We start from the raw sequence: 15,110 nt of genomic DNA, 5'->3' as shown, positions 1-15,110 counted from the left end.
GCGTATAGCCATGGGGTATGGGAATAGTTGAGGAGATGATTAATATTAAATATGGTCTCGAATAAGTGAAGAGAAAGAGCATTTAAGATAAAAACATGTGATCATCTTGTTAGATGCTGAAAAAGCCTTCAACAAAATTCAACACCTATTCATGATAAAGGTCTTGGAGAGAGCAGGGATACAAGGAACATACCTAAACATAATAAAGGCAATATATGTAGCAAGCCAACATTGAACTAAATGGAGAGAAACTCAAAGTAATCCCACTGAAATCAGAAACAAGACAAGGCTGTCCACTCTCTCCATATCTATTCACTACAATACTAAAAATTAATACTAGTTAATGCAATAATACAAAAAAGGGAGATCAAGGGAATATAAATTGGAAAAGAAGTCAAACTCCCACTATTTGCAGATGATATGACAGAATAAATAATTGTCTACCAGGGAATGCCTACTGCTGGGAAATACCTTATGTAATGTGGCAGATACAAGATTAACAAAAAAAAAATCAGCAGCCTTCCTATATACCGATGTTAAATGGGCTGAGGAAGAAATCAGAGAAACATCAGCCTTTACAATAGCCACCGATAACATAAAATAACTTGAGATAACTCTAACTAAACAATAAAGTTCTTATTACAAGAACTTTAAATCTTTGAAGAAATATAACACATAAGAAAATTGAAAGACCTTGCTCTTGCATTTTTGCATAAATGTTCGTGAGGAAGATTGGTCTGTAACATCATAGTAAAAAATACTACCAAAAGCAATCTACAGATTCAATGCAATACCCATCAAAATCCCAGCAAGATTCTTCACAGACCTTGAAAGAACAATACTCAACTTCATATGGAAAAGCAAAAAACCAAGGATAGCCAAAACAATCCTGTACAATAAAGGAACTTCTGGAGGCATCATCATCCCTGACTTCAAACTATACTACAGAGCTACAGTAATGAAAACAGCTTGGTATTGGCATAAAACAGAGGGCCAATGGAATCTAATCAAAGCCCTAGATGTCAATCTATACACCCATGAACTCTTGTTTTTTGACAAAGAAGCTAAAATTATAAAATGGAAAAAAGAAAGCATCTTCAACAAATGTGCTGACATAACTGGATATCGACATTTAGAAGAATGGGAATAGATCCATATCTATCACCATGTACAAAACTCAAGTCCAAATAAATCAAAGACCTCAACATAAAACCCAACACACTGACCCTCACAGAAGAGAAAGTGGGAAGTAGCCTTGAACGCATTAGCACAGGAGACCACTTCTAAAATATAACTCCAGTAGTACAAACACTGAGAGCAACAATTAATAAATGGGACCTCCTAAAACTGAGAAGCTTCTGTAAAGCAAAGGACACAGTCAACAAAACAAAAACTGGCAGTCTACAAAATGGGAAAAGATCTTCACCAACCCCATATCTGACAGAGGACTGATCTCCAAAATATACAGAGAACTCAAGAAGCTAGACATCAAAAGAATAAATAATCCAATTAAAAAATGGAGTACAGACCTACAGAGAATTCTCAACAGAAGAATCCATAATGGCTGAAAGACACTCAAGGAAATGCTCAACATCCTTAGTCATCAGAAAAATGCAAATCAAAACAACTCTGAGATTCCATCTTACACCTGTAAGAATAGCCAAGATTAAAAACACTGAGGACAGCTCGTGCTAGAGAGAATGTGGGGTGAAGGGAAGCCTCCTGCACTGCTGGTGGGAGTGCAAACTTGTACAGCTACTTTGGAAATCAGTATGGTGATTTCTCAGAAAATTAGGAATCAATCTACCTCAAGACCCAGCAAAACCACTTTTGGGTATATATCCATGGGATGCATACTCATACCACAAGGACATTTGCTCAACTATGTTTATTAGAGCATTATTCATAATAACCAGAAGCTGGAAACATCCTAGATGCCACTCAACTGAAGAATGGATAAGGAAAATTTTACATAATGGAGAAGTACTCAGCAGTAAAAAAAACAATGTCATCTTGTAATTTGCAAATAGATGGAACTAGGAAAAACCATCCTGAGTGAGATAACCCAGACCCAGATAGACAAACATGGCATGTACTCACTCATGAGCGGATATGAGACACAAATAAAGCAAAGGATGACCTACAATCTACAACCCCAGAGAACCTAGACAACAAAGAGGACCCTCAGAGAGACATACATGGATCCACTTAGGAAGGAGAAAAAGACAAGATCTCCTGAGTAAATTGGGAGCGGGGGGGGGGGGGGGGGGGCGGAGAAGAGTGAAAGGGGAGAAGCGGGGAAGGAAAGGGAATGGGAAAAAAGGTATAGGTCAATAAAGACACCAAAAAATGTTTTTTTAAAAAAGCACTGGCTGTTATTCCAGAGTATCAGAGTTCCCAGCACCTGTGTGGAAGCTCACAGTCATCTGTACCAGTCCCAGGGGATCCAGCCTTCTTATGCCCTCCAGGAGCACTGGACACATAAAATAAATAAAACCTATAAAATTTAACTTTTGGTTGCATTTGTTATATTTTGCGTGGGGGTGGCGCATATGTGGGCATCACAAGACAACTTTGTAGAAACTGGTTCTCTCCTTCCACCAGAGGGAGCCAGGGACGGGGCGCAGGTTGTCAGGCTTGGAGGCAAGGGCCTTAACCCACCTTGCCAGCCTTCTAATGTCCTTTGGCTGCCTTGCCCTTTGTATTCCTGAGAGAGCTCTCAGTGTGCCGCTCTGATGCAAAGCACTGAGTGCTTCAGTCTGTCACAGGAGAATGTAAGAATTCTGAGTTCTTGTACAAACACTCAGCATGGCATTAAAAGCCCTTCCTTGTGGGGTTCTAAATCAGTGCACCCCACTCTGTTCCTACTTCCTCTCTAGTCCCTTTTCTCAAGGGACTCCCTTGTCTTACCAAGTAGGCAAGGAAGACAACTCACGGCTAGCCGGATACTCTGCACACCCGCTTCCTTCCTACTACCTTCGCTATTACCAGCATTTAGTTGCAAGCATCGGCCTCCAATCCTAACAAGAACCCCAGGAGGTAAGCCCGTTTTTTGTTGTTTTGTTTTGTTTTTGTTTGTTTGTTTGTTTTTAACAGATAAAGAAACTAGTGCAGAGGGGTCCACTTGACAAGACTCACAACTCAGGTTGGGTACAGGTGGCTTTGCTGACCCCAGGAGCATTCCCAGCAGGCTTTCTTCTCCCCTCTGTGGTATCTAACTCCTCACCGGCTGACCCTTGCCCCGCATTACCAGTTCCCTACAGGCAGGAGCTGTGCCCGTCTAACCTGCACTGGTGGCTTCGAATGTTTGCGCTGAACTGACCAGGAAAGTGCTCCAGGGAAACTGGACCACACTAGTTCCACCTAAGGGAAGTCCAGGCAGGGTTCGCGGCTCTCTGGGTCGCTACCAGATTTAAGGGGGACTTGTGGGGACAGCCCCGCTGCTGGAGCCCACTTACCAGAGGTGTTCAGCACCGCAGCTGGTTTCTACTCACACCTGCCCGAGGACTCCGTTTACTATGGTTGCCACAGCAACGCCACGGGGGGGCGGGGAGAGCCGCCCGGGCTGGTGCTGTGTGGGAGAAGAAGCGCATGCGTGGTATTACCCCGTGGCTTTTTCCCCCAAACTGACCAGAGGTGTGTTATTGGCAGAGTCCAGTCTACTCTGGGGAGGCTATTGCGACCCACCTCTCTCTAAAAAAAACAGAAGCCCAGCATTCCAACAGTTTATGACCCTAATGACTGAGCACTTTCAGAGGTACTGCCCCCTTTCCAATTACTTGTCAATTAAAAACAAAACTTTTGAAAGTGGGTGTGTTCTTAGCGAGGCAAGGCAACTTGCCACCTGCAAAAACGCGGTAGACAGACAAACCAAGGGGTGAGGTAGTATTTTCTAAAGCTACATACCTGACGGCTTTCAGAGAGTAAATAAGGTTTTGTGTTGTATTTAGAGAGTAAATAAGGCTTTGTGATCAACCCTCAGGGTTTTTTTTTAAATCTGCAATGCATGTATCAGACAAAGAAACTGTATATATAAAGAGCTCTTGCCTTTAATAAAAAAGCAAATAACCCAACAAAAATGGAACAAAACCTTTTGATGTTTCTTTGTGGAAGAATGGATAGAAATTATCAATGAACAGACACCGTACCATATTGGGACAGTTTCAGAATTTTTGCTCTAATGAACAGAGGTGCTAGTTAGGAGCATTCCAGGGGATAGCAAGCATGCAGGGAGGACCTAGATACGTAAAAAGATTGTCCTCAAAGCATATAGCAAAGTACAAAAAGGAAGTGGATAACTAGAAATTAACTGTGTCCTAAGTGTAATTCCAGCTCAAAGGATTAGATGAAAACAAAGAGGTCTAAAATATTGACAGGATTATTTTTCATGATTTAACTTGCTAAATAACTGATTCCTCCATTTGTGTGCGCACACACACACTTGTGCAACGCAACATTAAGAGAAATAAAAGTCTAAAGTATTCAGATTGAGAATAATCGCTTTAAAGGTTTTAGGGTGAGTGGGGGGGGGGTAAAGCTAGAAAAACAATGGAAAATATGTATCAAAGAACGTCCTCGGGGGTGAACAATGCTGTTCCCAGAAGGCAAGGGTTATTAAATGCTAATCTCAGTGCTACACAGGATAAGCTCTACAGAGAGTAGTCAGGGAGGTGACAGAGGTCCCCCCCAAACACACATTATTTCTATGCCATTGTTTGTGCACCATAACTAGATGGTGAGACCATATTACTGAAGACTGGTGCTTAAGAGAGTGCTCGGCTTCAAAAGAATCGTCTTTGTCAACCACATGACTCCATCCAAGGCTCAGGGAGCGTCACAGAAGGGCAGCAGGAATATTAGGTGGGGAGGAAAGCAGTGAAATGTCCACTTCCAGACATTTCACGGCAGCTGTGGTTACTCGTACAAGATCAAGCTAGACAACATTCCAGCAGAGACAAGGAAGAGGCCCCGGGGGCCCACTCTTGGTAGCAGAGCTATGGACAGTTGCTGCCCCCAGGGAAAGGAGCCTAACTCTGCTTTGCTAAGTGGCCTATACCCCAGTGGACCGCCCCACATTCACGTGCATATGGGCAACGCTAATTGGCTCAAGTTAGTAATAACAACAAAATAAACACAAAGCAGGGAGGTACTAGGGAGAGTTGGAGTGAGATAGTGATAGATCTGTAAGATCAAAATGCATTGTATAAATGTATAAAATTGCTAATATATGTATATATGTATGTATTTCGTTCATGGAGTTGGGAAGATTGCTAAGTGGGTGAAGCATTGGCCATGCTGGCATTAGGGATGGAGTTCAGATTCCCAGCACCACACAGTTACCAGGCACCATGGTGGGTACCCTGTAATCTCCGTGTGCAGGAGAGGAAGAAAGGGAACCCAGGGACAAGCTGGCTGGCTGAACTAGCCGAATTGGTGAACTCTAAGCTCAGCATCAGTATCTATGGTGAAGAGCAATTAAGAAAGACACCTGACTTCAATCTCTGGGCCTTCACAGGAACAGGAACACATGCACTTTGCACCTGAACACACATGCACGTTCACACACACAAGAACATTCCTACACATTGCCATACACACATAAAAAATACATTTACAGAGAAAGCAGGTGACCTAAATTTTCAGGGAGGGGTAGCATCAAAATGGTTTTATCTTAGGCAAAGAAGGACTTTAAGTAACGAGTTGCAAAACGTACAAAACAAGCAGAAGAAATATGCAAAAATTAAAGCAAATACAGACCTCACACGAATTCATCAGTGTTAGAAGAAAATCATTTGATTTTTTGCTACAACTGAGAAGCCCAGGAGAGAGTTACACAGTGAGATTCCTAGACCGTGGTTCTCACCTGCAGAGTAAGGGAACTTGGTGGACTTCAGAGTGATGCTCCTCCCGCCACCCCCATCCCCACCCCCCAAACTCTCTGAGGTTGGAAATTCCCATCACAGCATGGTAGACATCACTGGAAACAGAAGCCAACACTGAGAACCAGTCAATTCATGAAAGGAAATTCATTCTGGGTAATTTATGGCAAGGAAAATTGAGAACAGTTTTTATATTTCTTTTTCTAACATTATCATTAAATCAATGGATTGCATTTAGACATCTGAACATTATAGTTGGAATCATTATTTATTAGATGTACATTATCATTTTTGAAATTTTCACACTTAAAACCCACATTAAAATTTTTATTAAGCACACAGCCACTGTTACTTGCTTAAGAAAAATAAACAAACATTCCTATGCCCACCTCCTGTCCTACAAAGCTCAGGCTGGCATGGAACTCATTATATATTAGAGAGCCCCTGCCTCAGGCTTCTGAATGGTGGGATTATAGGTAGACGCCACAGCCTCAGGCTTCTGAATGGTGGGATTATAGGTAGACGCCACAGCCTCAGGCTTCAGAATGGTGGGATTATAGGTAGATGCCATAGCCTCAGGCTTCTGAATGGTGGGATTATAGGTAGACGCCACAGTCTCAGGCTTCTGAATGGTGGGATTATAGGTAGACGCCACAGCCTCAGGCTTCAGAATGGTGGGATTATAGGTAGACGCCACAGCCTCAGGCTTCTGAATGGTGGGATCATAGGTAGACGCCACAGCCTCAGGCTTCAGAATGGTGGGATTATAGGTAGACGCCACAGCCTCAGGCTTTTGCTTTTTTAAAGCTGCACATTCGTTTGGAATGATGGATAGCAGAAAAGAAATTACCATATTTTTCTGAGAGCCAGAAAATTTTTATTGTAAGTTATACATAAAACAATTTAGTTGTCCTAGGAAGCTGATCCACATTTAAGATGCACTAAACAAGAACAACAACAAAAATAAAAATTCAACAGCAATGACAAGGATAGCAATATATTACTAAAAAGTTTAACACGGCTAATCAAATAGAAAACTGGAATTTTCCTACAGTCAAAATTTTATTCACAGGAACTTCATAGGTTAGATGCTTTGTTGAAAAACTTATTTGAAAAAGTAAAATATTAAAATAATTCTTCTTTTCTTGTTTCCATTAATACAGGATATCTTTGCAGGTTTTTATCTGAAGAGAAATGTCAGAACTTGCAAAGAGGATTCACGAAGAGGGAGGGGAAGGCGGGAAGAAGTCACTCAGGGCATGCTCCAATTTAACTTCTATGACATGTGGGTAGAAAGAGCGAACCAGCCTTCTTCACTTTGCTTTTCAGTCTGTCGAACAAAGACACAAAAATAAGTTATATACGTGCCCACTAGAGATTCACAGACACTCAGATCAAGTACATGCAACAAAGTCACCATGTGTTAAGTGGCCCTGGAGTGTCACCTCTCTTGGCAAAGCTCCTGCCCCACAAAGATACCGCCAAGCAGCTGCCTGCTCAGCGGGCACCCTAGAAAGACAAGGACCTTTCAAAAGGAGAAAGCCGAAATTTAATCAAACCAGAGGTACAATTTTAAAGATGGTAAAAAGAAGGTCATTGGAGCTTAGTAAACTAAGTGATGCTAAGTTCAATGAACATATCAAAAGATTAAGCTTTTCAGAATTTAAGAATCAGAAAGGACAAATTTTTAATACTAGGCAACCGGGGTAGCTAATAAGGCAGTTAGTTCATCTGGGCTGTGCATCTCCACTTTGTGATATATTGATTTCCCCATATCTGTTACTGGCTTACCTCCAGAAAATACAACTTTTACAATTCTAAAGATATTCTTACAATTTCCTATGACAGAGAGAAAACTGTATTTTTCTGTATTATCAACACACATAAAAATGTTTTCTGTGAAAAATCTGATAAACTGTAAATGTTTAGCTCCCAGACAGTTCTGGAGCAAACCAGAACACATGAAAATGTACAAGGCATGCATTTGCCCTCTGTGCTACCACATGTCTAACAAAGTCACCCTCAGACAGGGCACAGTGGGATAAAGCGCCACTCAGGTCTCTGGCTGTCCCAAACTCTACCCAGTCACACCACCAACAGCAGGACCGACACCTCATCTCTATAAGCTGCTCCAGACCACGGCACTTGGGAAGCAAAATGAAACAAATAATTCCTAGTCTTGGAAGACACTTGGAATCCTATCAAATTTTAACTTACTTCTTAGTTACCCTAGAAAACAAAATAAATGTATTGTTTTCAAACAGAGATAAGTTACAGTATTTCTTTTCTTTATAGAATTTTATATCATGTAAAGACAACAGGAATAATAACTAAGAATGAAGCTAGTCACCCTCCACCCTCACACTCCTGACCCTACGTAGTGATCATAATTTATAACATACCTTTGTTCTTGGATTAACAGGTGTGAATCGCCCACTTCCCGAGGTGGCATTTAGTGGAGAACAAGAGTTGCTGGTAGCCCCTGAAGATCTATCCATGAGAAAGAAACGGTCAGAGAGCGAGGCATTACCACTAGCCGTCAACAATTATGGGAACAGCTCTCAATAGTGGCAAGAGTTTGAAAAGGTTTGGTGACAGTTCCAAATCAGGTAGATCACTCCTAATACTTCACCAGCACAAAACTTTGAACTAGGTGTTTACTGCTTCGAGTAGTTTAGCTCTACAGACAAAGAGGAAAGAGCAGTGCTCTCAGGTACCCTTACCTCGGTCCTAACGTCTCAATGAACACGTTACAACTGACCACACAACACTGACTCACTATTAACACAAGACCAGTTTCTGTCAGGGCTGTCTTTGTGTGACAGACACATCCTGTGGTTTTTGACAGATAATTGCACATGCCTTCCATATAATACCATTCAGGTAAGACTTCAAGGCTGTGCAGTAGGGGGAAGGTGGTCAGGGTAGCCTGGTATAATGAGAACTGGAGCAGCGTGGTACAGTACGAGGATGCCCTTTCCCGATCCACTTAGCACTCAAGTGGTTCAGCTAGTTCAATCGGCTTTGTGTTCACTTACTGTAACCGGTGAAGTGCTACCCCGGGACATAGTCTCCTCATGCTGCAGCCATAAACACCTAGAGATTAGCCCACATCTGTGCTAAGCAAGCAGCCCTACTTGGTTAAGCTGACTCACTTTACTCTCCCCTAGTTACTTCCTCTGTATGAATGGATCTGCCTGAACTTAAATTAAGCAGATGCTGGGCACAGAGAGAATGGCACACAGACACTCTTGGTACTTTAATAACATTGGCCTGGAGCCCTACCGTCTTGAGCTGATCCCGCTGACAGGAGAGACGGTATTGCATTTCGAACTCTCTGGAGCCTCCACTCCTGGAATAGACACCTCAATGGTTCGCTTTCCTTCTTCTAAAATATAAAAATGTTAGCTTCATTACTTTTCACTAATAAAAGTAGCAATTTTGCTCAATTTCAATACTATTGGAAATTATACATTACAAATTTAGGTGTTTTTATATTTTTATCATGACAGTTCATAGAAGCACTTGAGAGGTGATTTTTAAAAATGAATTTCTAAGACAAGAAACATCAGCTGTTTCTGCCAATTTCACAGCACGCCAGTTCGCAGGATGCCAGAATGTTCTGATAAGTGCTGTCACACAGAGCAAGAAGTGAGAAACAGTGAGCCCTAAGATACATCGGGGAGCAGGAGAGTGGGTGGAGGGAAGGAATGAGTAGGGGTAACTGTGATTCAAATGCATGTATTTGTGAAATTGTTAAAGAATTAAAAAATTAAATTTAAAAGCTAAAAGGAGCTAGCCCAAAAGTTTTATTTCTTTAATTTGATTAAATAGGGTTTCATTTCCCCTCGTAGTCATGAAATCTCTGAATTTTAAGAAGGATTTACAGGATCCTCTATGAATATGATGGATATAAAGTATTTCACTAGTAAATGTTCGTCGATTGCTTGCGTACGATTCTGGGACATGGGGAGAGGAGGTGTCACCATCTTTAGTTAAATACACTACCCCAGGCCCTGAGGGGATAGTTCCACATCCACGGCCATTCAGACCACCTTTAAAATCAGTGGGTCACAAAACAACAAGTTATGTGCATGGGAAAGGGAGCTGTAGGCAGGGGCTGATGGTGTGACAGAGAAAAGGGAGGAGGGTGAGATGAACGAGAATGCACTCTGTACACGGATGGAGTTGTCTGCACTCTGTACATGGATGGAGTTGTCTGCATTCTGTACACGGATGGAGTTGTCAAAGAACAAAGCCAATTAATTACTCAGTTACCCTACCAAACAAAAGATTTTTAATTCATGACATATTATTTATTCTGATTATACCCCACAGAGGTTCCTATAAAACCAAGAATCCTATTTTGGGTGTGTTGAGAACTAGATGGGATAACAGAAATAAAGGTAATTTCCAAGAGTCTGCTTTCTTGTCTGTCATTTCAAAAGCTACATAATTTCCAATGGAAGAGAACACTTCCCGTGCCTTTCAGGTAGCCGACTTCACCACAGCACACAGGACACATGGATTCCTGTAAGCACCAAGGCCCAGGCATCTCAGGAACACCACGGATAGAAGCTTCCAGTGCCTCACAATCTGGGCCTCAGACAGGGCTCCAATCAATACCTCTGATGCAGCGCCATCCTTGAGGGCATAGGTTCACTTCTGGCTAACAGCCAACTTAGAGCTATTTCATTTAATTAACATTCTCCGAATAGCACTACCATAAAACAAACTTTCAGTCACAATTCAATTCTTTAAGAAGACCTTCTAGTTTTTCATACTCCTAAACATAACAAAATAATAGAAAAAATAAATTTGACGGGAAATATTTTCCTGGTTTTAAGAGGACAATAATTTGTAATCTGATGTTGATAAAAATTTTAAGTCTAATTTTTGACACAATTTTCACAGCATACATCCTAAGCGAAACATACTGTAATGAATATTTCACTTGGATGGCGTTGCCCTGGATGCCAAAGGCTGGCTATAGAACAAGAGACAGCTATCTACGACTACTCCTGTCACTCAGTCTCTGACCCACGCCAGTTTCTCTGGTACAAAACGGGGGGAACTAGAACATAGTAGGCTCGGATACCCTTCTTTTGATTCAAAGTTGAGAGTCATGAATGGGCGACCCACCGGCCCAGGCTCTGAGCGGTGACTGAGCGGGTGACACTGGCGAGGAGGAGAGGCTCAGGCCAACAAGTTTCTGCTGCTCTATCAGCTGCAGCAGTTTGCCGCGCGCCTCCAGGCTCTGCCGGTTCAACTCTGCAATCCGTTCTTCCATGCTGCTTGGCACTAGAGATGGAACTACTGGAAAATTCTTTAGGGGAAAAAATGCATAAACTCATTATTAAAAAAAACAAATACCAATTCTGATTTTTATTCTAAGTACCAGCAATTTGCTATATACACATATGAAAGATGGCATAAAAGAGTTTATAAATCATTTAACTGAAGAATTAAGACTAAACTAAAGGCATACACAAATTCGTCTACTGCTACTGCCGCATGAGCACAGTCTAGTGGGCCAACACTGTCCTGCATCTCTTACTACTCGCCTCCGCTGAACTGCAAGAGAAGATCACACGAGGAGAGATGCCTGCCAGTGAGCCAAACGCCACACTCCTACTGGTGACGGGTCTGAGCAGGGGCAGACTACAAAGGAATATATCTCTGATACGTTTTTCTAAGATTAGTCTTCAAACACGCTTCATGTCCTGAACTATCTGGCAGACTCTAAAATTCCGACCAGTCTTTCTTTCTGCCCATGTGTCAGCCCCTCCAGGCCGCTTTTGGCTTCAGACATCTGATTTAAAAATATCCATGATGAGAAAGGAACATAAGATACAGAGAGTAAAAGGCAAACAATACAAAACAAAAAGCTACTCCAGAGATATAAGTATAGCTTGAGGGCCCCAAGAGAAATGTACTTTCATCATCATAATAATTTTATTTAGCTAAATATATCCTTTTGTGGGGGAAAGCAGTCCCTGATAGAAATGATAATTTCTACCTATTAGATTGTGGGGGTTATGTTTATTTGTTTGTTCTTTTTTTTTTTTTTTGGAAAAAGGTAAGTAAACCAGTAAGGATCAAAGTCTATTTTGTATTTCCAACTAAAAAACAAAGGGGCTAGTAAGAGCAGCAGTTTCAGACCTCCCTTTCCAGGCTAGTATTTACACTATTTAGAAAGGGCACAGGCTCAGCATTTAACTGGTACCTTTTAAAAGGCAACAGTGATCTGCTTCCAATGATCTTCAAAACCCTATAAACAGATAATGTGATGTGTAAACACACGCACGCCCACACTGATGCTGCTGACCACCACCCGGCACTCCCGGTAACAGAGGCAGCACTTCCTCTCACCTCCCAGTTTCCACACCAAAGCCTTCAATCACGATTTCAAAGCTCTTAAGAAAGCAGCTCCTTCAGAAACCCGTAGTCGGAGGCTGTCCACTCTTTCCAACTACAGGAGTAATTATCATCCACTGTCAGATGCACGGGAGTCACCTCTGCTCAGAAAGGTCAAATAAAACATCCCCCATGACCAGGCTGTGTCATGGACACTCCCGTCTGGGACTAGATTCACTTTCCTCTCCACAAACAACGAAACAAAGGTTTAAGTTATCATGTTAGTCCATAGAGTTTATTTTACTTATAAAATTCCTTCACGGACAGGAAGGCAAATCCTTAGGATCTTACGTAGAAAATTTATAAAAGCTGATCTCACAGATGCTGAGAGTAGATCTGTGGTTAACGGAGCTGGGGAAAGACAGTAAGAAGGGGCAGGGACTAAGAACAGTCAGACAGGGTTGACTGGGTTTTGTTGTTGTTGTTGCTACTGTTGCTGCTGTTTTAAAGACAGATCTCATACCATAGCCCAGAACTCACTAGCATAGCCCTGGCTGTCTTCAAACCCAAGGCAACCCTGCCGCAGTCTCTTGAGGATTATAGGCATTGAGTCACCATGTTTGGCACTATAGTTACACAGGGAAAAAAAATCCTGCTCTATAAGAGCAATGCTCCTCAGAATGTGACAGACCAGTTGTCCTGGTATCATTGAGGGGCATATTAGAAAGACACAGGTCCCACCCCAGACCTCCTCAGGCACCACATCCTAGCAAGCTCCTCAGATGGCTCATATTGAAGTTTAACTGATTCTTTAAATATAATTTCTATAAAAAAACCTATTCTGTATCCTAGAAAAAGATTATTCATCAGTAGAGGGTCAACTACTCTTTAATAGGCCATGTGAGGAGTAAAACTACTTATAATTACAATCTAGCTACAGCAAGCACTCTATGTCCTCCTAATTCCAAGTTATCCGTTCCTAGCTTATCCTTATCCCGCCTAAACATTTTACCTTAATTCTACTTTCTATGTTTTTTCCTTCATGCTGTCTTATTGTAGTACAATATGAACTAACAGGTAAGTTTTATCTATCCTGTAAGGAAGACATGTCAAAGCTATAGTCACTTCTGAAAAGAAATTTCTTTGGATGCCTGATATGGATTGAATGTGAAACCAACTCACATCCTGGGGGCTGCTGGCCAGCTGATGGGCTCTGGAAGCGACTGGCTCCTGAGGGCTTTACTGACGAGACTGAGCCACTGAAGTAACCATAACATAACAGTATTATGGAGAGGCCATGAAAAGGAGGAGGTAGGGTTTAGCTGGAAGAATTTGGTCACCTGGGACACATCCTAAAGAGATGTACCTTGTCCTCCGAACCTCTGAGCCACTCTTGAGATAGTAGCCCCTGCCATGTGTTTCTGCCACCACGATGCTCTGCCTAACCTCAAGTCTAGAGCAACAGATTCTGCCACCTTGAGTAACCCTCTGAAGCCATAAGTGAAAACAAACCTTCAGTCCCTGTTTAACTTGCCATAGCAGTGAAAGGTCTACCTGTGCTGAGTCCGCGCTGGTACTTACAGCAGTCCCGTCACCGGCACTTCCCTGTTTGCTTGGCTCCCAAAGCCCATCGCCTTGCTCTCCCACTGGCCCGGTAACATTATTCAGGTGTGCCTTGATGTCAGAGTTCTGCAGTGTCAACTCAGCAATCCGTGCCATTATGTCCTTCCTCTGCGCCAGGGCCCCACTTGTTCTAAGCTGCTGCCCATCTCCAAGCACTGGGGGCTCCTCTGAGAACACAGGATTTCTCGACTGCTGAGTGGTGGGAAGGGAACTGCAAGGCGGCTGTGACAGACTAACAAATGGCGTCGGGGTTTTGTTCTCCAGATCTTCTCCCATGTGAGAAACTCTCCACCTCTGAGTGAAGAGGCGATTTTCCTCACTTGAGTTCTGAATGTCAGGGTCAACAGGCAAGGTCTTTTTTTCCCAGTTCTGTTCTTTCTCTATGACTTCCACAGTGGGAGGGATTCGTGGGGCAGGACGAGTCTGAACCGTTCTCCTCAATACTGCAGACAAGAATTAAGACAATCATAAGCACTCCATTTTCCAATAAACTGGCCTATAATCAGCACATTGCTCTGTCATGGTCATCAGGGAAGTACTTCAGTAGATGGGTTTGGCTTCTGAGTGCCTAAATTATTTTTATGAAGGAATGTGTACAGTCAAGTACAGAAACTTCCCTATTCCTGAGACTATTAGCTTCTTGTGAATCATGTGTCACAATGCACACTGACACATGTAACTCCTATCAAGGAACAGTGCTGCACGCCTGTGCTCACAAATGATGAGGAATGATCTTGAGTTTCAGGCCAGTCTGACATGGGGGGGGGGGGGGCTGAATTAGTACTATAAGGAATAAAAATCTGATCTGAACAGATGTCACCACTTCCTTAGTCTAGACATAATTAATAACTTCCCAGGCCCTCGAGAAAGAAATATTAAACTACACAATTAGAAAGTATTAAAGTAAAAAATTTCGCATACTAGAATAAGAAAGCTGGGGTCCAGAAGAGGAATCTGAGCCCAAACCTCTCCCCCACAGCGTCAATGAGGAGTGGATAAGCTGCAGCACTTGTCTCTCAGCGCGGAGCTGTCTCCATTTTCACCAGGCTGATCTGACAACGCCCTATTTGCCTTACAAATGGTGAAGTACAATTCTAGCAGCAAGGATCTACTGCTCTGCAAGAAAACATTAGAAATTCTTCAAGAAATAAAAATCCACACAAAGTAGGGATGGAAAAATAGCTTCTAAAAAGGAGCTGGGAAACTGTCTCAGCAACTAGAGTCACGTGAACACCAGCTGGAGTTCCACTC

At 42.4% G+C, this 15,110-nt stretch overlaps 2 protein-coding genes across 10 annotated transcripts in view; both read right to left on the bottom strand.

Moving 5' to 3' along the window:
* Cfap44 (cilia and flagella associated protein 44) overlaps nt 1-3,529 on the bottom strand; it is a 79,657-nt gene extending 76,128 nt beyond the window's left edge. Inside the window, exon 1 of the mRNA XM_075963435.1 lies at nt 3,459-3,529. The gene's annotated coding sequence lies outside the window, so the exon portion shown is untranslated. The remainder of the gene's footprint in view (nt 1-3,458) is intronic.
* Nucleotides 3,530-5,777: 2,248 nt separating this feature from the next.
* Spice1 (spindle and centriole associated protein 1) overlaps nt 5,778-15,110 on the bottom strand; it is a 46,660-nt gene continuing 37,327 nt past the window's right edge. For 4 of the 9 annotated variants that reach the window (XM_075963346.1, XM_075963376.1, XM_075963422.1 and 1 more), the window contains 6 exons: nt 13,818-14,302; nt 11,022-11,205; nt 9,165-9,267; nt 8,282-8,369; nt 6,661-7,209; nt 5,778-6,453 (listed from right to left, as the gene is read on the bottom strand). In XM_075963346.1, coding sequence (XP_075819461.1) covers nt 7,156-7,209; nt 8,282-8,369; nt 9,165-9,267; nt 11,022-11,205; nt 13,818-14,302 — 914 coding nt within the window. In that variant the 3' untranslated portion in view covers nt 5,778-6,453; nt 6,661-7,155. Of the gene's footprint in view, nt 6,454-6,660; nt 7,210-8,281; nt 8,370-9,164; nt 9,268-11,021; nt 11,206-12,105; nt 12,151-13,817; nt 14,303-15,110 lie in introns of those variants that run through there. The other 5 variants (XM_075963356.1, XM_075963386.1, XM_075963395.1 and 2 more) reach the window with 2 other exon arrangements.

Source organism: Microtus pennsylvanicus, chromosome 1 (genome assembly GCF_037038515.1).
Source record: "Microtus pennsylvanicus isolate mMicPen1 chromosome 1, mMicPen1.hap1, whole genome shotgun sequence".
NCBI classification, from domain to species: Eukaryota; Metazoa; Chordata; class Mammalia; order Rodentia; family Cricetidae; genus Microtus; species Microtus pennsylvanicus.
This window is presented reverse-complemented; position numbering and strand designations above follow the sequence as displayed.